Raw genomic sequence first — 23,079 nt, 5'->3', positions numbered from 1 at the left:
TTGAAGAATAAAAGAGGGGGTGATTTTCTTGCTTCAATCCTTCAAATATACTCATATATATCATCATACAAGTTTAATCTATGAATATAGAGATCACTTACTCAAGTTTTACACCAACAAACAAACTTTCTCTCACTAGTCTTGAAGCCAATCTTCAAGGATTTCCTTGGATTCAAGTTGATAGGAGGTGTTTAGGTGGAATTTTGTTGGTGATTTATGTGTTTGGCATATTTTGGTGAAGCTTCGGAGGTCTCTCCAATGGTTGACAATGGAGGAATTATGAGAGAGAAAGGAGAGAGAGAGGTGGCCGATTGGTGAGGATGAAGGAGAGAGAGAGTTGCTTGAGAGATATGAATGGATTTGCAAGATTTAGATGATCTTATAGAGATTTTGCAAATCTTAAAGAATATTGGCAATTAATGCCTTTGATCTCTCTCTCACTCTAATCTCTCTCTAATCTCTACACTATCAATCCTTACTCTCTCCATAATATACTCTCAACTCTCTACTCTCTCAATTCTATACTTAGCAAAATTTAGGCACATAACATATGGTAGAGAGAATTAAAATAAAGTGTGAGAAGGGTGATTAAATAATAATCACAAAAACTATGGAAATATTACTCATTAATAAAGTACCATAGTATAATTATTCATGTGACCCAAAATAAAATAATTATAGCACTAATATTAGTGCACTCACTCAATTATAATATTCCTCATCATAGGAAAAATAATTTAAAAATATTATGCTTGGAAAAATTTCCATAAACCGGCATCATTCGATTTCTCGGTAAAAATAAACCGCACTTGCTTTGGAAACTTAATCAAAATTCCAAGTGCTAAAGTCTCAAATAAAAATCACAATAATTTGGTCATAATGACACACGTAACAGAAATCACATAATCAATCAGTCACGTAATTTCACATAACATCACATCAAAGCAGTCGGCAAACACAAACAGACTAAACGTCTCTCTCTAACCGACTATTTTCATCAAGGTTCTCACTCTTTCTTTCTCGACTCTATTTCCAACTCATTATTCCTATTTTCTTAATAGGACAGTCAATCTCTGATATCTCAGTATCCGGTATCTCTATTCCCGGTAGTTGGAAATAAAATAAAATCTCAGCTCAATTCAATCAGCATCTCTATCTCAACTCATTTCTCAAATCTCATCACTCTAATTCCATCGTCGGTTTATTCACTCGTATTTCTATTTAAAAGATAATCAGTCTTATTTGGTCATAAAAAAAAAAAGTAGTCTCGTAATTCGACATCTCAGTACTCTCAATAGTGTTAAGACACTATCTCACAACATAGGAAAAGTACGGGGTGTTACAGAAAAACAAGGAAAGTGCTCTTAGAGCTATAAGTTTGAAGCTTGCCACATCTCAGCAATACACAGAAATAAGTCAGCATAAATGAATCTGTGCATGCAGTTTTCATAATCAACATCATAAATAAGTGTCTGCAGACAAAGTAATCGACATGTATGTACCGCATCTACAACTCATCATTATAATTAAGGTACTGAGAAGTAGGCCTCCCTCTCAAGTACCGTGACCGGCCGACCCGAAGACGGCTCACAGTCACCTCTGTGCACAAAATCCCGCTTGTGGCAGGACCGAATTCGTCTCATCTCATCAGTAGAGGGTAACATACAAGCTCAACATCAAAAATTGGCAAGTCAAACAGTTCTCAAACATCATTTATCTCAAAACATTTGTTAATCTCATAACATCATCAAATCATTTTAGAAAGCTCATATGATAAACATATACTCAAAATATTGCCCACCTGAAGACCTTACTCAAAATCTCCCGTCAAAGCGGAGTTACTTACTTCATTGCTCTGCTCGTGTCTTCAGGGATCATCATCATCATCGAAGGTTCATGTCATAAAATGAATCTCGATTAGAAACTCATTAACAAATCTCATGCCTTAACTCTTGCTCTATCTCATATTCTATCTCCTTATTCAACTCTATATAGACTCTCCACTCATCTCAAATCCTTAAGCTCAAGGATAGGTTTCAAGAAAATCATGGTTCTAAGTCTCGATTTATCTCTCATATAAGACTCGTCTAATTTTCACTCAAACACATAGGCAACACAAACACGTAAGGCACATAAGAAAATACAATCAAACATCATCAAAACATGCTCTGTTTATACACTGACTCAACTTCAAAAATTAACCTGTTCTGACTCCGACATCCCCTGGACTCGAGACGCATACCAAAAGAAAGGGCTTCGAGTCTAGTTTCATATAAAAAAAAAGTAGAGTCGAAAACTCCAAGTGGTTTGGGAGTTATGACGTTTGTACCACGATCTACCATATTCGGCAGTTTTGAGCAATCGAAAACTTTGATTTTTGAAAAATAGTAAATGATGTCAAACTGGGCTCACATTTGGTGGATATCTAGCTAACACCAAAAGGTTAATACCATAAAAATTTGGAAAGCTAGATAACACAGGAAGCTATTGAAAAGAATGACTATTTCCCTTGTTCTCTGAAATTGTCGGTAGAAATGTGCAGTTTAGGTTTTGTATTTTATAAAAATAGTAAACGAAGTCCAAATGACTTGAACATTTGCAGGGGTGCTCAAGACTCATTTAGAGACTTTCTATAAAATTTTTAAAGCTTTTTGACATTGACAAACTGTCGATCACAGTAGGTCAGTAGGCCTACGAAAATCACCAAAATCTCATCTCAAACTCTTAAATGCTCAACTCAACATTCCTTCAAAGAAAACCAATCAAAGCTCATTTTAAACACATATAACACTCACAAATATTCAAACACATTATAAAACTCATCATACTCAAATTAACTCTCCTCTTTTATATTTTAACTCAAATCTCAAGGGAAACGTTTCAACGAACGCATCAATTCAATTCTCTTTTCATTCTCATGCTAAAAATTACTCCATCATTCATTAATGACCTCATACCTCATATAACTCATTTTACACATATAATTCCCCTTTTTATCATGTAAACTAAACTCTAATGATAACTCATGTATCAACGCAAACTCTTAACAAAAGCATGACAAACGTTCACATAATGATCATAAATCAATTAGACCTCATTTTATCACTCATTGACTTCTCAAAATATGAAAACTCAAAAACTCATTCAAACTAAACTAAGTCCAAATTTTACTTAGCTTACGATAGACTTAATCAAACATAATAAAACACTACTATCATGCTCAGAAACATATATCTTAAGTTAAATCACTTAATCGACACATGGATCTTTAATCTCCTAATTTTTATTAAACTAAACTCCTTGAAATTTTATAAACACACATGGATCTTTAATCTCATCATAGATCTATCAATCTTAACCCATTTATCTCACATATAATCCATCAATTTACCAATTAGAGCATAGATACACATATCCCTAATTTTATTAAACTAACTCATATCAAAATCATCAATTGACATCATATACTCAAATTACTCCATCAATCATCATCATATACATCTCATGGACTCATCTTCATCATCAATTTATCACTTTAATCATCAACTCAAAAATTCCCAAATTGGGGTAAACTAAACTCATCCGATTTTTACATCTCAAAGCATAGTTTTTCAAAACACACATCAATCATCACCAAACATCACATAGATCACTTTTCTCACCCCAAATCAAGGAAAGAAGAAAAAACTTTTTTTGAAGGGTTGAAGACCCATTTGATCGAAAATTTCAAAAATAAGGGAGGGGTGATTTCTTGCTTCAATCTCTCAAGAATACTCACATACAACCTCATACAAGTCATATCTATGAATTTATACATCACTTACCCAAACTTTACACCAACAATCACACTTTCTCTCTCTAGCCTTGGAAGCAATCTTCAATGATCTTCTTGAATCCAACGAGATTGAAGGTGTTTAGGCAAGGTTTTGGAGTGGATTGATATGTTTTGTATAATTTTTGGAAGCTTCGGAAGGTTCTACCATGGATGTTAATGGAGGAAGATGAGAGATGAAGGAGAGAGAGAGAGTCGAATTGGTGAGGATGAAGGAGTGAGAGAGAGGATTTTGTTAGATATGAATTGATATGGTGATCTTAGTGAAGATTTGAGATCTTAAAGAATATATGGCATTAAATGCCTAATCTCTCTCTCTAATCTCTACACTCTCAATCTCTACACTTGGTAAATTTTGGTAATAAGTCACATGCTGGGAAAATTAAAATATTAATGTAAGAAGGGTGATTAAATAATCATCACAATAATTATGGAAATATTACTCATAATAAAATACCATAGCATAATTATTCATGGGATCAAATAAAATAATATAGCACTAATATTAGTGCACTCACTTGATTATAATATTCCTCATCATAAGATAAATAATTTAAAAATATTATGCTTTGGAAAAATTTCCATAAACCGGCATCATTCAATTTCTCGGTAAAAATAAACCGCACTTGCTTTTGAAACTTAATCAAAATTCCAAGTGCTAAAGTCTCAAATAAAAAATCATAATAACTTGCTCATAAAGACACAAGTAACGAAAATCATATAATCAATCAGTCACGTAAAATCACATAACATCACATCAAAGCAGTCGGCAAATACAAACAACTAGACGTCTCTATGACCGACTCTTTTCATCAAGGTTCTCACTCTTACTTCCTCGACTCTATTTCCAACTCATTATTCCTATTTTCTTAATAGGACAGTCAAACTCTGATAATTCGGTATCCGGTAATTCTATTCCCGGTAGTTGGAAATAAAATAAAATCTCAGCTCAATTCAATCAGCATCTCTATCTCAACTCATTTCTCGAATCTCTTCACTCTAACTCTATCATTGGTTTATTCCCTCATAACTCTATTTAAAGACAATCTGTCTTATATGCTCATAAAAAAAAGTCTCGTATTTCGACATCTCAATACTCTCATTAGTGTTAAGACACTATTTCTCAACATAGGGAAAAGTACGGGGTGTTACATCCCACCCCCCTTAAAAAAAATTTCGTCCCGAAATTTGAGTTATACACCTTCGGGAAAAAGCTCTGGGTACTTCTCTTTCATCTTCTCTTCAACTTCCCATATTGATTCTTCTTGACTGTGATGTCTCCATTGAATTTTCACCAAAGGAATCGACTTGTTCCTCAATTGTTGGATCTTCCGGTCCAGAATAGCATCAGGTCTCTCTTCATAGCTCAAATCTGGTTCCAGGGACACTTCTTCTTGATGGATGACGTGTTTTGGATCAAACACGTACTTTCTCAATTGAGAAACATGGAAAACGTCATAGACGTTCGCGAAGCTCGGAGGCAACGCTAGTTTATAAGCTACATGGCCTACTTACTCTAATATATCATAAGGTCCTATATATCTCGGTTTAAGTTTTTCTTTAACTCGAAAATAACATACTCCTTGAGATGGGGAAAACTTACACAAACATCGTTTCTAACGTCAAAAGAATCTAACAGTGATTACTCAACTGTTGGATTTTCTTCTCTCGATTTTTGCTAATCGATGCCATAATTCATGGCTATGTGGTTCCACTTCTATTGTGGAAATCTCTAATGAGTGTAAGTCGTATAAGGTTGCCAAAGTGGCGCCTTCAAGTGTTAACACGTCAAACATTCTTCTACGAAAGATGTCATCTCTCGCTTCTTATTCTCGTATTCAAGCGTCGTTTCAGTCTTGGCACGTTTTCATACTTTCCGCATGCGCGGTGTAAAGGGTATCATGAGCTTCGCTCGTGATTTCGTTCTTCGACTCTTCTTTATCAGGCACACACACTCTCTCTTTAAACAAAATGGCATTATCTGCCGTCTCTTGATAATTCTCTACTCTCTTGGTTCGAATCTTTATTCGCAAACTTTCTATCTTCTCATCTTCTCTCTATGCTGTGACTATTCTTGATCGTAAGTCAGGCGTAACGTTCAGTGCAGAAATTACTATTTCTGTCGTTTGTGGTGGTATTACTACCTTCCAATTCATCTTCTCTAATTCCTTGATTAGGTTCTCTTCTCGAGTAAGGAGAAATCCCAACTCTCCCTAATTCTCTCTGTTTAACGCGTCAGTTACAACGTTAGCCTTTCAAGGGTGATAATTTATTCCACAATCGTAATTCTTCACTAACTCTAACCATCTTTTTTGTCGCATGTTCAGATCTTTTTGCTCAAATAAGTATTTGAGACTTTTATGATCGGTGTATATCTCACACCGTACTCCATAGAGATGGTGTCTTCAGATCTTTAAAGCATGCACTACGGCTGCTAATTCTAAATCATGCGTTAGATAACTCATCTCGTGTGGTCTCTGTTGTCGCGAAGCATGCGCTATAACTTTTCACTCTTGCTTTAGTGCACATCTTGGACTATTTTTCGATGCCTCAGTATAAACTGCATACTCTTGATCCGCTTTCGGAACAGCTAAGCTGGGGCAATAGTAAGCCTCTTCTTCAGCTTTTGAAAACTTCGCTCGCATTCGTCCGTCCAAACGAACTTGACTTCTTTCTTTAGCAAGTACGTCAATGGCTTAGCGATTTTCGAAAAGCCGTAAATAAAACATCGATAATACCCTGCTAATTCCAGAAAACTGCGGATTTCATGCGATGTGGTTGACGATCTCCACTCCTGTACCGCTTGAACTTTCGCTGGGTCTACGTCTATTCCTCTTGCAAAACACTATGGCCAAGAAAATTGACTTCTTTAAGCCAAAACTCGCATAAAACTTCTCGACTCACAATCTCTCTAACGCGATCTTATCTAGGTATTCGTGAAAAACACGGTTCATGGGATCCATGAATACTGTCGGGGCATTCGTCAAACTGAAATACATTATTATAAACTCATAGTGTCTGTATCTCGTACGAAATGCCGTTTTCGGAATATTTTTGTCGCAGCCCGATTCCCGACACTAGTGATAGTGGGGTACGAGTATCGATACGACTATTTTTAAAAGAATAAAAGATAAGAAGAATAGGTCGAACATCAAGCGGAAGCTTGCATCAAAAGGTGTTAAGGAAATTATCATAAATGAACCCAAGGGTAATTTCGTCGATGTCGTTATAACTTTTTAATTATCAGGAATTTCAAAATCAAAAACAAAACGGGTATCGCTCATTTTTCATAAGGAAACATAAAATGCAGAGTGTCGCAGCAAAAGGCGAACCGGTTACATGTATGGAGACACACAACCGTGAGTATATTACTTGATTCATATTCAAAGTAACTTCACATCAAGACTTTATCGATAAAAAGGAAATACGATAAAGCAAATACGTCATCTAACGATCCCCCACCAGCACCAGACCAATCTCACTCCTTGCTTAGCCTGCACATTTAGAAATATATGCAGGGCGTGAGTATATAATACTCAGTGGGCAAACGCCGAAAAACAAGAAAGTTGCTCTTAGAGCTATAAGTCTGAAGCTTGCCACATCTCAGCAATACACAGAAAAATAAGTTAGTATCGAAGAATCTGTGCATGCAGTTTTCATAATCAACATCATAAATAAGTAACTGCGCAGTTTAAACATTCATCATGTATGTACCACATCCACTACTCATCATCAAAGGTACTGAGAAGTAGGCCTCCCTCTCTAGTACCGTGACCGGCCGACCCGAAGACGGCTCACAGTCACCTCTGTGCACAAAATCCCGCTTGTGGCAAGACCGAATTCGTCTCATCAGTAGAGGGTAACACACAAGCTCAACATCAAAAATTGGCAAGTCAAACAGTTCTCAAACATCATTTATCTCAAAACATTTGATAAGCTCATAACATCATTACATCATTTTAGAAAGCTCATATGATAAACATATACTCAAAATATTGCCCACCTGAAGACCTTACTCAAAAACTCCCGTCAAAGCGGAGTTACTTACTTCCTTGCTCTGCTTGTGTCTTCAGGGATCATCGTTATCATCGAAGGTTCATGTCAGAAAATGAATCTCGATTAGAACTTAACGACGAAAACTCATGCCTTAACTCATGCTCTACATTATATTCTATCTCCTTAACCAACTCTACATAAACTCTTCACTCATTTCAAATCCTTAAGTCCAAGGATAGGTTTCAAGAAAATCATGGTTCTAAGTCTCGATTCATCTCTCATATAAGACTCGTCTAATCTCATTCAAACACTTAGGCAACATAAACACATAAGGCACATAAGAAAATACAAGCAAACATCAACAAAACATGCTCTGTTTTCCCACTGACTCAACTTCAAAATTTAACACGTTCTGACTCCGACATCCTCTGGACTCCAGACTCATACCAAAAGAAAGGTATTTGAGTCTAGTTTCATTTAAAAAACAGTAGAGTCAGGAACTCCAAGTGGTTTGGGAGATATGGCGTTTTTACCATGGTCTACCATATTCGGTAGTTTTGAGCAATCGGAAACATTGATTTTTGAAAAATAGTAAACGTTGTCAAACTGAGCTCAAATTTGGTGGATATCTAGCCCATACAGTAAGGTTGATACCATAAACATTTGGAAATCTAGATCATACAGGAAGCTACTGAAATGAATGAATTTGTCCCCTGTTCTCTGAAATTCCCGGTAGAAATGTGCAGATTTGGTTTTGCATTTTATACAAATAGTATATCAAGTCCAAATGACTTGACATTTTACCGGTATGCTCACGACTCATGTAGGGACATTCTGTAAATTTTTCAAAGCCATTAGACATCGACAACCCGTCGATCACAGTAGGTCAGTAGCCAACGAAAAATCACCAAAAACTCATCTCAAACTCTTAAATGCTCAATTCAACATTCCTTCAAAGAAAACCAATCAAAGCTCATTTTAAACACATATAACACTAAAAAACATTCAAAAACATTTAAAATACTCATCATACTCAAATTAACTCTCCTCTTTTACATCTTAACTCAAATCTCAAGGAAAACGTTTCTACAACGTATCAAGTAAATCCTCTTCTCAATTTCATGCTTAAAAACACTCAATCATTCAAAATGACCTCATACTTCATATAACTCATTTTATACACATCAATCCCCTATAATCATACCAACCAAACTTTAATAAAAACTCATATATTCACATAAACTCTCAACAAAAACATGACAACTTCACAAAATGATCATAAATCAATTTGACCTCATTTTATCATTCGTTAACCCCACATCATATGAGAACTCAAAAACTCCTTCAAACTAAACTAAGTCCAAATTTTACTTAGCTTAGAAAAGACTTATTCAAACATATTAAAACACTAACATCATGTTCAATCACACATATCTTAAGCCAAATCACTTATTAAGCACATAGACAAGAAAGTCCAATTTTTATTAAACTAACTCTTTGAAATTTTATAAACTCACATGGATCTTTAATCTCATCATATATCTATCAATTTTAATCATATAAACTCACATATACTCCATCCATTTACAAATTAGAGCATAGATACACATAGCCCTAATTTTAGTAAACTAACTCATATCAAAATCATCATTTGACATCATATACCCAATTTACTCCATCAATCATCATCATATACATCTCATGGACTCATATACATCATCAATCCATCACCTTGATCATCAACTCAAAAATTCCCAAATTGGGGTAAACTAACTCAACCAAATTTTTACATCACAAAGCATAGCTTTTCAAAACACACACAAATCATTACCAAACATCACATAGATCATTTTTCTCACTTCTATTCAAGGAAAGAAGAAGAAAATTTTTTGAAGGGTAGAACACCCAAATTTTCGAAAATCTTGAAGAATAAAAGAGGGGGTGATTTTCTTGCTTCAATCCTTCAAATATACTCATATATATCATCATACAAGTTTAATCTATGAATATAGAGATCACTTACTCAAGTTTTTCACCAACAAACAAACTTTCTCTCACTAGTCTTGAAGCCAATCTTCAAGGATTTCCTTGGATTCAAGTTGATAGGAGGTGTTTAGGTGGAATTTTGTTGGTGATTTATGTGTTTGGCATATTTTGGTGAAGCTTCGGAGGTCTCTCCAATGGTTGACAATGGAGGAAATATGAGAGATGAAGGAGAGATGGTGGTGATCGAAAATGAGGGAGTGAGGAGTGAGAGAGGATTTTGCAAGATATGCTTGGATTTGGCTAATCTTTGGAAGATTTGTGAATCTTATAGAATATTTGGCATTAATGCCTTGATCTCTCTCTCTCTAAATCTCTACACTCTCTTAATCTCTACTCTCTAAATCTCTACTCTCTCAATCTCTACACTTGGCAAAATGTGGGAATTTATCATATGGTAGAGAAATTAAAATAAAGTGTGAGAAGGGTGATCAATTAATAATCACAATAACTATGGAAATATTACTCATTAATAAAGTACCATAGTATAATTATTCATGTGACCAAAAATAATAATTATAGCACTCATATTAGTGCACTCACATATATATAATATTCCTCTTCGTAGGAAGAAAAATAATTTAAAAAAAATTATGCTCGGAAAAATTTTCATAAACCGGCATCATTCGATTTCTCGATAAAAATAAACCATACTTGCTTTGGAAACTTAAACAAAATTCCAAATGCTAAGGTCTCGAATAAAAATCATAATAACTCGGTCATAATGACACACGTCACAAAATCACATAATCACTCAGTCACGTAAATTCACATAACATCACATCAAAACAGTCGGCAGACTCAGATAAGTTAGACGTTTCTCTAACCGACTCTATTTATCAAAGATTCTCACTCTTTCTTCCTCGACTCTATTTCCAACTCAATATTCCTATTTTCTTAATAGGACAGTCAGTCTCTGATAATTCGGTATCCGGTAATTCTATCCCCGGTAGTTGGAAATAATATAAAATCTCAGCTCAATTCAATCAGCATCTCCATCTCAACTCATTTCTCAAATCTCATCATTCTAACTCTATCATCGGTTTACTCTCTCGTATCTCTATTTAAAAGACAATCTGTCTTATCTACTCATAAAAAAAAGTAGTCTCGTATTTCGACATCTCGGTACTCTTATTAGTGTTAAGACACTATCTCACAACATGAGGAAAAGTACGGGGTGCTACATCCCACCCCCCTTAAAAAAATTTCGTCCCGAAATTTGAGTTATTCTTCTTCGGGAAAAAGCTCTGGGTACTTCTCTTTCATCTTCTCTTCAACTTCCCATGTTGATTCTTCTTGACTATAATATCTCCATTGGATTTTCATCAAAGGAATCGATTCGTCCCTCAATTATTGGATCTTCCAGTCCAGCATAGCATCAGGTCTCTCTTCATGGCCCAAATCTGGTTCCAGGGACACTTCTTCTTAATGGATGACGTGTTTTGGATCAAACACGTGCTTTCTCAATTGAGAAACATGGAAAACGTCATGGACGTTCGCGAAGCTCAGAGGCAACGCTAGCTTATAGGCTACGTGGCCTACTTACTCTAATACATCATAAGGTCCTATATATCTCGGTTTGAGTTCTTGTTAACTCGAAAATAACATGCTCCCCGAGATAGGGAAAAACCTACACAAACATCATTTCTAACGTCAAAAGAATCTATCAGTGATTACTCAATTGTTGAGTTTTCTTTTCTCGATTTTGCTAATCGATTGCCATAACTCATGGCTAAGTGGTCTCACTTCTATTGTGGAAGTCTTTAATAGATATAATTGTATAAGGTTGCCAAAGTGGCGCCTTCATGTGTTAACACGTCAAACATCTTTCTACGGAAGATGCCCTCTCTCGCTTCTTATTCTCCTATCAAAGCGTCGTTTCAGTTTTGGCACATTTTTATACTTTTCGCATGTGCGGTGTAAGGGGTATCATGAGCTTCTCTCGAAATTTCGTTTCTCAGCTCTTCTTTATCAGGCACACACAGTCGCTCTCTTAAAACTAAAATGGCATTATCTGTCGCCTCTTGATAATTCTCTATTTTCTCGATTCGAATCTTCATTCGAAATCTTTCCATCTTCTCATTCTCTCTCTGAGCTGTGACTATTCTCGATCGTAAGTCAGGTGTAATGCTCAGTGCAGAAATTATTATTTCTGTCGTTGGTGGTGGTATCTCTACCTCCTAATTCATCTTCTCGAATTCCTTGATTGGGTTCACTTCTCGTGTAAGGAGAAATCCTAACTCTCCCTGATTCTTTCTGCTCAATGCGTCGGTTACAACGTTAGCTTTTCCAGGGTGATAATTTATTCCACAATCGTAGTCCTTCATCAACTCTAGCCATCTTCTTCGTCGTATGTTCAGATCGTTTTGCTCAAAGAAATATTTGAGACTCTCATGATCGGTGTATATCTCACACCGTACTCCGTAGAGATGGTGTCTCCAGATCTTCAAAGCATGCACTACGGCTGCTAATTCTAAATCATGCGTTGGATAAATCACTTCATGCGGTCTCAGTTGTCGTGAAGCATACGCTATAACTTTTCACTCTTGTATCAGTGCACATCTTGGACCATTTTTCGATGCATCAGTATGAACTGCATACTCTTGATCCGCTTTTTGGAATAGCTAACACTGGTGCAATAATAAGCCTTTTCTTCAGCTTTTGAAAACTCCGCTCGCCTTCGTCCGTCCAAACGAACTTGACTTCTTTCTTTAGCAGGTGCGTCAATGGCTTAGCGATTTTCGAAAAGCCGCTAATAAAACATCGATAGTATCCTGCTAATCCCAGAAAACTGCGAATCTCGTGCGGTGTGGTTGGCGATCTCCGCTCCTGTACCGCTTGGACTTTCGCTGGGTCCATTTCGATTCCTCTCGCAGAAACAATATGGGCGAGAAAATTGATTTCCTCCACCCCAAAACTCGCATTTGCTAACTTCGCATAAAGCTTTTCAGCTTGTAATCTCTCCAACATGATCCTCAAACGTTCTTCGTGTTCTCGTTTACTCTTCGAGTAAATCACGATATCGTCTATAAAGACTAACACGAACTTGTCTAAGTATTCGCGGAAATGCGATTTATGAGATCCATGAATATTGCCGGAGCATTCGTCAAATCGAAAGGAATTACTATAAACTCATAGTGTCCGTATCTTGTACGAAATGCCGTCCTCGGAATATCTTCCGATCGTATCTTTAGCTGATGGTATCCCGTTCTCAAGTCAATTTTTGAAAAAGTGCTCGCTCCTTGTAGTCGATCGAACAGATCATCGATCCAGGGTAACGGATACTTATTCTTTAACGTCACTTTGTTCAACTCTCAACAGTCGATACACAACCTCAAGTTTCCATTCTTCTTTTAACAAAAAGAACTGGTGCTCCCCACGGGGAAACACTGGGTCGAATGAAACCCATATCTAGAAGTTCTTGTAGTTACAGCTTCAACTCTTGCAACTCAGCGGGGGCCATTCTGTACGGCGCTTTCGACGTAGGTACGGCGCTAGGCTCTAACTCGATCGTAAACTCAAGCTGTCGATCTGGGGTAATCCCGGTAAAGTTTCAGGAAAAATGTCTGTATACTCTCGCACATCTGGCACGTCGTCAACGTTTGCCTTGAATTCATCTCTCTGGTTCAAAAATATAACGTACGCGGTTGTATCTTTTCTTTGCAAGAGATTTCTTGCTTGCAGTGCCGAGATGGTCGGCGTCTTCTTCCATTTTCTCTCAATCTCAGAGAAGGAAGTAGGTTCTTAGCCAAATGGCTGAAAAGACATCCGTCTCTCCTTACATTGTATCCTTGCATGGTTTTTCTATTACCAATCCGTTCCCACAATTTATATCCAAGTGCCACATAGGCATCAATCTTAGGCTTCTAGCCTCGAGCTTAATCGATTTTAACTCGAATTCTAAATTAGGGCATACGGATGAAACCGTAGTAACTCTGCCTATGGTGTGGCTACTCTTTAGAGGTTGTGGAGCAAGCCCTATGTTCAGTGTCGAACAAACATACTATGGGCACATCTTTCAACTCGCCTATATCTGACAAAATTCTTCTATTCTTGTCTGGTGCTTTCTACTCAAACGCGAACAGTCTCTGATGATGCGGTTGATTCGCCTGCGGGGCTGGTAGTTGCCTTCTTGATCAATGTGGTCGATAGGCTGGCTGTTGTCGCTATGGTAGAGGTGGCGATAGGATTCCCTCCATTGCTTTGAGTTGCGGCCGAAACTGACTTGGTCGTCCTCCGCTTCCACTTTGCTGACGATTCGAACACTGTTTCGAGTAGTGCCCGACCCTTCCGCAGGTGTAACAGCTATTCTGTCTCATCTTGCATTCTCTCAGATGTAATTTATTTCTCTTCGACAAGGCGATAACCCTCGCGGTCCTTGAAAGTTTACTGCTTCTGGGGCAGTTGGGCCAACATAAGGCTGTTTGTCTCAGTTCTGATATTGTGGTGGCGCGTTCTGACTCTGCCACGGCTTTTTGGGATCTTGACTTCGGTCGTCCCAATTTCTCTTTTCTTCTTGCCCGCATCCAGGAAAGGATGGATTGCACGTTTTCGTGCTTAAATTCGTTCGGGGTGCTGAAGCTTAAATCACGTTCTTTGGCTGTATTGCCAGTTCCATATCAAATGCTCTATTTACTGCTTCAGTACACATAACCGCACTCTGACTCGTTAAATCGTCTCGTACCTCTTATTTCAAATCTGATCGAAACAATTCTGACATCTTCTCGTTCATCTCTTCTCGATATGTGGCATACCGATCCAAGTCGCGAAACTGACGTTCGTATTCAGCTACGGTTTTATTACCTTATCTCATATCATCAACTCTATTTCTTTCTTCGATCGGTTTCTCTTTCTCGGTAAAAGTCTAAGGGAACATATATCAACCTTAGAACTAATTCTCATAACTCACGAATCATAAGACTCTTACTCAACATCATACTATTTTCTCAATTCTCATAACTCATCGTCAAAGACATATTTCATGTCTATCAATGCAACATTAGCTCAAAACTCTACTCAAGCATAGAGACTCTCTGGTCATCGTCATATAGACATATAAGAAAATTTTCTCTTTCGAGAACTCTTACTAATTGCGGGGCGTAACGAAAATAAAACATCCCCTAATACTACGACGATGCTACATCTATACTAGTCGTCATCCCAGTCTACTATCGTGGAAAACATTATCTGCTCTAACCCATCATCTCGATCTTCTTGAACCTGCTATTGCCTATTCTGGCTTAGCATCACTTCTTCTCGTCCTCGAATTTGTTAGCTTGTTGCATACTTGGCTAATATAAGAAAATCCATAATCGAAAAGTTGTGCTCGTCCCGTAATAATTATATTCTATGGCTGCTCCTATATATCGTGTTTCTTCCAAACACTCTTATTGTTATACCATCCTAGTTACCTAGACATTCCAAATTCTTGTCGGATGTGGTAGGGTAATAGGATGTGATGAATAAAAATTCTTGATTTTGAACAAGACGAGCTCAAGTAATGGAATGATTCCATAATAGCCAGTGCTATTTCAAGGATAATGAAGAAGTTACAATTAAGGCAAGATCAAAAGCTAGAACAAAATCTAGAACAAAAACTGAGATATGATATGATAGAAATAAATCAATACTGGAGGTAGAAACAATCCACTAAGTGGAAAATGAATAAATTGTCCACTGTTAAGCAAGGGGCAAGGATTTCCAACACAAACGGCTCAGGTTCAAACACAGTGGATCTGGAAAAATTTTCTCAATAGGAAATAGTTCATCTCCTGTTGGAATTCAAATGGATGCAGAAAAATTTAAATACGACCAAGCGGGATAGGGACTCAATAAGTCTACTCTCATGACTACTCTAGCGATGAAACGCGCGGTCCCGATGAAAGTACCTCTATTTCAAAGTACTATTGGTCAATAGTATCTATGCATCCCATGAAGTCTCCATAACACGTTCGTCCTATTAGGGTCGTGTCCCTAAATCGCGATGAAAACTCTAACTCTCGTCGTATTATCTCAACGGTTGGTTTCTCTGTTCCTTTTCTTCATCTTCTTCATCTTCTTCTCGGTTTATGCTTGGTTCCCTCTTCTTTTCGGGGGTATACTACAAAAGGAAAAAGAGTTATATAACTATCGATCTCTAAACTAACCGTTCGTCTTTACAAAATACAAATCCTCGTTTCTCATTTCACTTCTATATCTCATTTGTGATCTCAAAGTTCTCAAAACTCTCATCCAGTCTATTTCTCGTCTATCATCGTTCGAAATTCTCATCAATCTCTATTTCTCATTTTTCATCATGCATCAGCATCATCATCATTCTCAAAGCTCTGCTAAAGATAGTGAAACTCACTAATCATAAACATCTCTTGTATATATATATATATGGAAAATTGCCTCTCTCTCGAGGTCTTTTACAAAAGTAAAGTCTTATGCACAAAACTCCTAACTCCAAAATGATGCTCTGGCTATACAAGCATCATACATACTAAGCATATATAGATCTAGGCTATACACACATACACACTATACTATGCTTCTCTACCTATATATATATATAACAACTATGCACCTATACATATATACGCGTCTACAAGACATACGTAATCACTAGGCATCATCTCTCGAGATCCAGCTCGTCGCCTCAATCAATACGGGCTGTCATAATCTGACTCATCCACTATCGGAGTATAGACAGGTGTCTCAGGAATAGGTATCCACGTATCAACTCCATCGGCAGTAGTCTGACGCTGCAGTGGCTGAGTCCAACCATAGCCGACCGTCATCTCTGGAGTCTCCTCCTCGGGGTCCTCCTCATCACTATCGGAGCGTGCCGGCCGAGATCCTCCCTCCTGAGCGTCTCGGTACGGTGAATATAGAATCGGGTGCATGTATGTCTGGAAGGCCAAAGTGCCAAGCTCAGGCAGCGGGGCAACCCTCGGATATGGATCGGAAGGAACATGCCGCGTCTCAGACTCAGTAGAAACAATCGGCTGTGTCGACTCAACAGGTGGCAATGGCAACGGTGTCGTCGCCGGTGTCAAATCCCAAGGCGGGAAATCAGCACTGGGAGAAGGAATAAGTGATACAAACGCAAACGGATCACGCTCAATCCCAGGTGAGTACGGCTCGAAAACCATCGGCTCTGGATCATCAGACTCGAGAGAAACTGAAATCGGATCAGCTGGGGGTAGAGGTGCCATCAGAAACGGCTCCTCGAGAGGTGGAGGCACAACAACTAGCTCCCTTCCCTGGGCTGGTCCCTCAAGCTCTCCATACGGCGGTGAAGGCGGATCGCCATGAGCAAAATAACGGTGGCTCAGCGTCGCGATGAAGCCACTAAGGTCTCCGTACCTGATGCCCTCCAACCAGGTAGTATCTACGTACTGGGGCACTAAAGATGTCGCCCAGTCTCGCCACAAAGGTGGCAGTAGTGGAATCAAAAGCGTAATGGCCTCCGCGCCATCGATCCCATAGGGAATAGCCCTCCTCCATCGTCGGTGATAGTGTGCCAGAAGTTCACCCAAGGTGTCATCCTCGTCCGGGATATACTCCCTGAACCATCGCTGCATCGCTGTCTCGATATGACTCGGCATCCTGTAATATAAAACATCATATCCATTAGAAAATGGATGACGAAACTTACTTGGTACATCTCAATCAACAACATACTCGTCCTCGTTTGGTACGGTGGGGCATCGGCTATACTAGCCTCAACATTCCTCCTCATATTCCACATCAACTGCCTCATATCAGATTCCATCATCTCAAATAATTCCGTCATCAAAACAATTCATAACTCATTAGTAACCCAAACTCAGCTTTTAACAGAAAAGCAATAAAAAACAACATCAACCTCTTACCTCGTTAAGCCGGAGGAGATGGGGTGCTGGGGTTTCGTTTCAAACTGACTCTCTCAAACTAGCCTAAGAATTCAAATTAGACTAGTACTCAAGTTAAAAAGATACCAGTAATCAAAGGTTCAACTCAGTCAAGCAATAGACTCAGAGCAGATGACCTGCTCTGATACCACCCTGTCGCAGCCCGATTCCCGACACTAGTGATAGTGGGGTACGAGTATCGATACGACTATTTTTAAAAGAATAAAAGATAAGAAGAATAGGTCGAACATCAAGCGGAAGCTTGCATCAAAAGGTGTTAAGGAAATTATCATAAATGAACCCAAGGGTAATTTCGTCGATGTCGTTATAACTTTTTAATTATCAGGAATTTCAAAATCAAAAACAAAACGGGTATCGCTCATTTTTCATAAGGAAACATAAAATGCAGAGTGTCGCAGCAAAAGGCGAACCGGTTACATGTATGGAGACACACAACCGTGAGTATATTACTTGATTCATATTCAAAGTAACTTCACATCAAGACTTTATCGATAAAAAGGAAATACGATAAAGCAAATACGTCATCTAACGATCCCCCACCAGCACCAGACCAATCTCACTCCTTGCTTAGCCTGCACATTTAGAAATATATGCAGGGCGTGAGTATATAATACTCAGTGGGCAAACGCCGAAAAACAAGAAAGTTGCTCTTAGAGCTATAAGTCTGAAGCTTGCCACATCTCAGCAATACACAGAAAAATAAGTTAGTATCGAAGAATCTGTGCACGCAGTTTTCATAATCAACATCATAAATAAGTAACTGCGCAGTTTAAACATTCATCATGTATGTACCACATCCACTACTCATCATCAAAGGTACTGAGAAGTAGGCCTCCCTCTCTAGTACCGTGACCGGCCGACCCGAAGACGGCTCACAGTCACCTCTGTGCACAAAATCCCGCTTGTGGCAAGACCGAATTCGTCTCATCAGTAGAGGGTAACACACAAGCTCAACATCAAAAATTGGCAAGTCAAACAGTTCTCAAACATCATTTATCTCAAAACATTTGATAAGCTCATAACATCATTACATCATTTTAGCAAGCTCATATGATAAACATATACTCAAAATATTGCCCACCTGAAGACCTTACTCAAAAACTCCCGTCAAAGCGGAGTTACTTACTTCCTTGCTCTGCTTGTGTCTTCAGGGATCATCGTTATCATCGAAGGTTCATGTCAGAAAATGAATCTCGATTAGAACTTAACGACGAAAACTCATGCCTTAACTCATGCTCTACATTATATTCTATCTCCTTAACCAACTCTACATAAACTCTTCACTCATTTCAAATCCTTAAGTCCAAGGATAGGTTTCAAGAAAATCATGGTTCTAAGTCTCGATTCATCTCTCATATAAGACTCGTCTAATCTCATTCAAACACTTAGGCAACATAAACACATAAGGCACATAAGAAAATACAAGCAAACATCAACAAAACATGCTCTGTTTTCCCACTGACTCAACTTCAAAATTTAACACGTTCTGACTCCGACATCCTCTGGACTCCAGACTCATACCAAAAGAAAGGTATTTGAGTCTAGTTTCATTTAAAAAAAAGTAGAGTCAGGAACTCCAAGTGGTTTGGGAGATATGGCGTTTTTACCATGGTCTACCATATTCGGCAGTTTTGAGCAATCGGAAACATTGATTTTTGAAAAATAGTAAACGTTGTCAAACTGAGCTCAAATTTGGTGGATATCTAGCCAATACAGTAAGGTTGATACCATAAACATTTGGAAATCTAGATCATACAGGAAGCTACTGAAATGAATGACTTTGTCCCCTGTTCTCTGAAATTCCCGGTAGAAATGTGCAGATTTGGTTTTGCATTTTATACAAATAGTATATCAAGTCCAAATGACTTGACATTTTACCGGTATGCTCAAGACTCATGTAGGGACATTCTGTAAAATTTTCAAAGCCATTAGACATCGACAACCCGTCGATCACAGTAGGTCAGTAGCCAACGAAAAATCACCAAAAACTCATCTCAAACTCTTAAATGCTCAATTCAACATTCCTTCAAAGAAAACCAATCAAAGCTCATTTTAAACACATATAACACTAAAAAACATTCAAAAACATTTAAAATACTCATCATACTCAAATTAACTCTCCTCTTTTACATCTTAACTCAAATCTCAAGGAAAACGTTTCTACAACGTATCAAGTAAATCCTCTTCTCAATTTCATGCTTAAAAACACTCAATCATTCAAAATGACCTCATACTTCATATAACTCATTTTATACACATCAATCCCCTATAATCATACCAACCAAACTTTAATAAAAACTCATATATTCACATAAACTCTCAACAAAAACATGACAACTTCACAAAATGATCATAAATCAATTTGACCTCATTTTATCATTCGTTAACCCCACATCATATGAGAACTCAAAAACTCCTTCAAACTAAACTAAGTCCAAATTTTACTTAGCTTAGAAAAGACTTATTCAAACATATTAAAACACTAACATCATGTTCAATCACACATATCTTAAGCCAAATCACTTATTAAGCACATAGACAAGAAAGTCCAATTTTTATTAAACTAACTCTTTGAAATTTTATAAACTCACATGGATCTTTAATCTCATCATATATCTATCAATTTTAATCATATAAACTCACATATACTCCATCCATTTACAAATTAGAGCATAGATACACATAGCCCTAATTTTAGTAAACTAACTCATATCAAAATCATCATTTGACATCATATACCCAATTTACTCCATCAATCATCATCATATACATCTCATGGACTCATATACATCATCAATCCATCACCTTGATCATCAACTCAAAAATTCCCAAATTGGGGTAAACTAACTCAACCAAATTTTTACATCACAAAGCATAGCTTTTCAAAACACACACAAATCATTACCAAACATCACATAGATCATTTTTCTCACTTCTATTCAAGGAAAGAAGAAGAAAATTTTTTGAAGGGTAGAACACCCAAATTTTCGAAAATCTTGAAGAATAAAAGAGGGGGTGATTTTCTTGCTTCAATCCTTCAAATATACTCATATATATCATCATACAAGTTTAATCTATGAATATAGAGATCACTTACTCAAGTTTTTCACCAACAAACAAACTTTCTCTCACTAGTCTTGAAGCCAATCTTCAAGGATTTCCTTGGATTCAAGTTGATAGGAGGTGTTTAGGTGGAATTTTGTTGGTGATTTATGTGTTTGGCATATTTTGGTGAAGCTTCGGAGGTCTCTCCAATGGTTGACAATGGAGGAAATATGAGAGATGAAGGAGAGATGGTGGTGATCGAAAATGAGGGAGTGAGGAGTGAGAGAGGATTTTGCAAGATATGCTTGGATTTGGCTAATCTTTGGAAGATTTGTGAATCTTATAGAATATTTGGCATTAATGCCTTGATCTCTCTCTCTCTAAATCTCTACACTCTCTTAATCTCTACTCTCTAAATCTCTACTCTCTCAATCTCTACACTTGGCAAAATGTGGGAATTTATCATATGGTAGAGAAATTAAAATAAAGTGTGAGAAGGGTGATCAATTAATAATCACAATAACTATGGAAATATTACTCATTAATAAAGTACCATAGTATAATTATTCATGTGACCAAAAATAATAATTATAGCACTCATATTAGTGCACTCACATATATATAATATTCCTCTTCGTAGGAAGAAAAATAATTTCAAAAAAAATTATGCTCGGAAAAATTTTCATAAACCGACATCATTCGATTTCTCGATAAAAATAAACCATACTTGCTTTGGAAACTTAAACAAAATTCCAAATGCTAAGGTCTCGAATAAAAATCATAATAACTCGGTCATAATGACACACGTCACAAAATCACATAATCACTCAGTCACGTAAATTCACATAACATCACATCAAAACAGTCGGCAGACTCAGATAAGTTAGACGTTTCTCTAACCGACTCTATTTATCAAAGATTCTCACTCTTTCTTCCTCGACTCTATTTCCAACTCAATATTCCTATTTTCTTAATAGGACAGTCAGTCTCTGATAATTCGGTATCCGGTAATTCTATCCCCGGTAGTTGGAAATAAAATAAAATCTCAGCTCAATTCAATCAGCATCTCCATCTCAACTCATTTCTCAAATCTCATCATTCTAACTCTATCATCGGTTTACTCTCTCGTATCTCTATTTAAAAGACAATCTGTCTTATCTACTCATAAAAAAAAGTAGTCTCGTATTTCGACATCTCGGTACTCTTATTAGTGTTAAGACACTATCTCACAACATGAGGAAAAGTACGGGGTGCTACAATTTTCCGATCGTATCTTCAGCTGATGGTATCCCGTTTTCAAGCCAATCTTTGAAAAAGTGCTTGCTCCTTGTAGTTGATCGAACAGATCGTCAATTCGAGGTAACGGATACTTATTCTTTAACGTCACTTTATTCAACTCTCGATAATCGATACACAACCTCAAGCTTCCATCCTTCTTTTTAACAAAAAGAACTAGTGCTTCCCACGGGGAAACACTGGGTCGAATGAAACCCATATCTAGAAGTTCTTGTAGTTGCAGTTTTAACTCTCGCAACTCTGTAGGGGGCCATTCTATACGGCGCTTTCGACGTCGGTACGGCGCTAAGCTCTAAATCGATCGTAAACTCAAGCTTTCGGCCTGGGGTAATCCCGGTAAAGTCTCGGGAAAAACGTCTTTATACTCTCGTACAACTGACACGTCATCAACGTTTGCCTTGGATTCGTCTCTCTTTGGTTCAGATATACAACGTACGCGATTGTATCTTTTCTCCACAAGAGCTTTCTTACTTGTGGTGCCGAGATGATCGGTGTCTTCTTCTATTTTCTCTCAATACCAATGAAGGAAGTAGGTTCTTGGCCAGGTGGCTGAAAAGATATCCGTCTCTCCTTGCATTGTATCTTCACATGGTTTTCTTTTCTAACCAGTCCATTCCAAAATTATATCCAAGTGCCACATAGGCATCAATCTCAGGTTTCTAGCATCGAGCTTAATCGATCTTAACTCGAATTCTAAGTTAAGGCACACGGATGAAACCGTAGTAATTCTGCCTATGGGTGTGGCTACTCTTTAGAGGTTGTGGAACAGACTCTACATCCGGTGTCGAACAAAAATACTATCGGCACATCTTTCAACTCGCCTATATCTGGCAAATTTCTTCTATTCTTGTCTGGTGCTTTCTACTCAAGCGCGAACAGTCTCTGATGATGCGGTTGATTCGCCTGCGGGGCTGGTGGTTGCCTTTCTGACTGATGTGGTCGGTAGGCTGGCTGTTGTCGCTATGGTGG

The 23,079-nt window shown here is 37.7% G+C and overlaps 1 protein-coding gene and 2 long non-coding RNA genes across 3 annotated transcripts; all 3 read right to left on the bottom strand.

The window, feature by feature from the left end:
• Window positions 1-7,153: 7,153 nt before the first annotated feature.
• Window positions 7,154-7,903, bottom strand: LOC130989066 (uncharacterized). Its single transcript, XR_009090441.1, has 2 exons — window positions 7,836-7,903; window positions 7,154-7,326 (listed from the first exon to the last, which is right to left on the bottom strand). It is a non-coding gene; the product is annotated as an uncharacterized LOC130989066 (long non-coding RNA).
• Window positions 7,904-16,515: 8,612 nt separating this feature from the next.
• Window positions 16,516-17,919, bottom strand: LOC130990739 (proline-rich receptor-like protein kinase PERK14). The gene is made up of 3 exons (XM_057914968.1): window positions 17,540-17,919; window positions 16,782-17,464; window positions 16,516-16,547 (listed from the first exon to the last, which is right to left on the bottom strand). Exons 2-3 carry the CDS (start codon window positions 17,461-17,463, stop codon window positions 16,516-16,518), a joined length of 714 nt encoding a protein of 237 aa, XP_057770951.1. The 5' UTR covers window position 17,464; window positions 17,540-17,919.
• A 249-nt stretch (window positions 17,920-18,168) lies between these two features.
• On the bottom strand, window positions 18,169-18,918 carry LOC130989067 (uncharacterized). The gene is made up of 2 exons (XR_009090442.1): window positions 18,851-18,918; window positions 18,169-18,341 (listed from the first exon to the last, which is right to left on the bottom strand). It is a non-coding gene; the product is annotated as an uncharacterized LOC130989067 (long non-coding RNA).
• Between the last annotated feature and the right edge of the window lie 4,161 nt (window positions 18,919-23,079).

The sequence above is a fragment of the Salvia miltiorrhiza genome, chromosome 6 (assembly GCF_028751815.1).
Source record: "Salvia miltiorrhiza cultivar Shanhuang (shh) chromosome 6, IMPLAD_Smil_shh, whole genome shotgun sequence".
Lineage (NCBI taxonomy): Eukaryota > Viridiplantae > Streptophyta > Magnoliopsida > Lamiales > Lamiaceae > Salvia > Salvia miltiorrhiza.
This window is presented reverse-complemented; position numbering and strand designations above follow the sequence as displayed.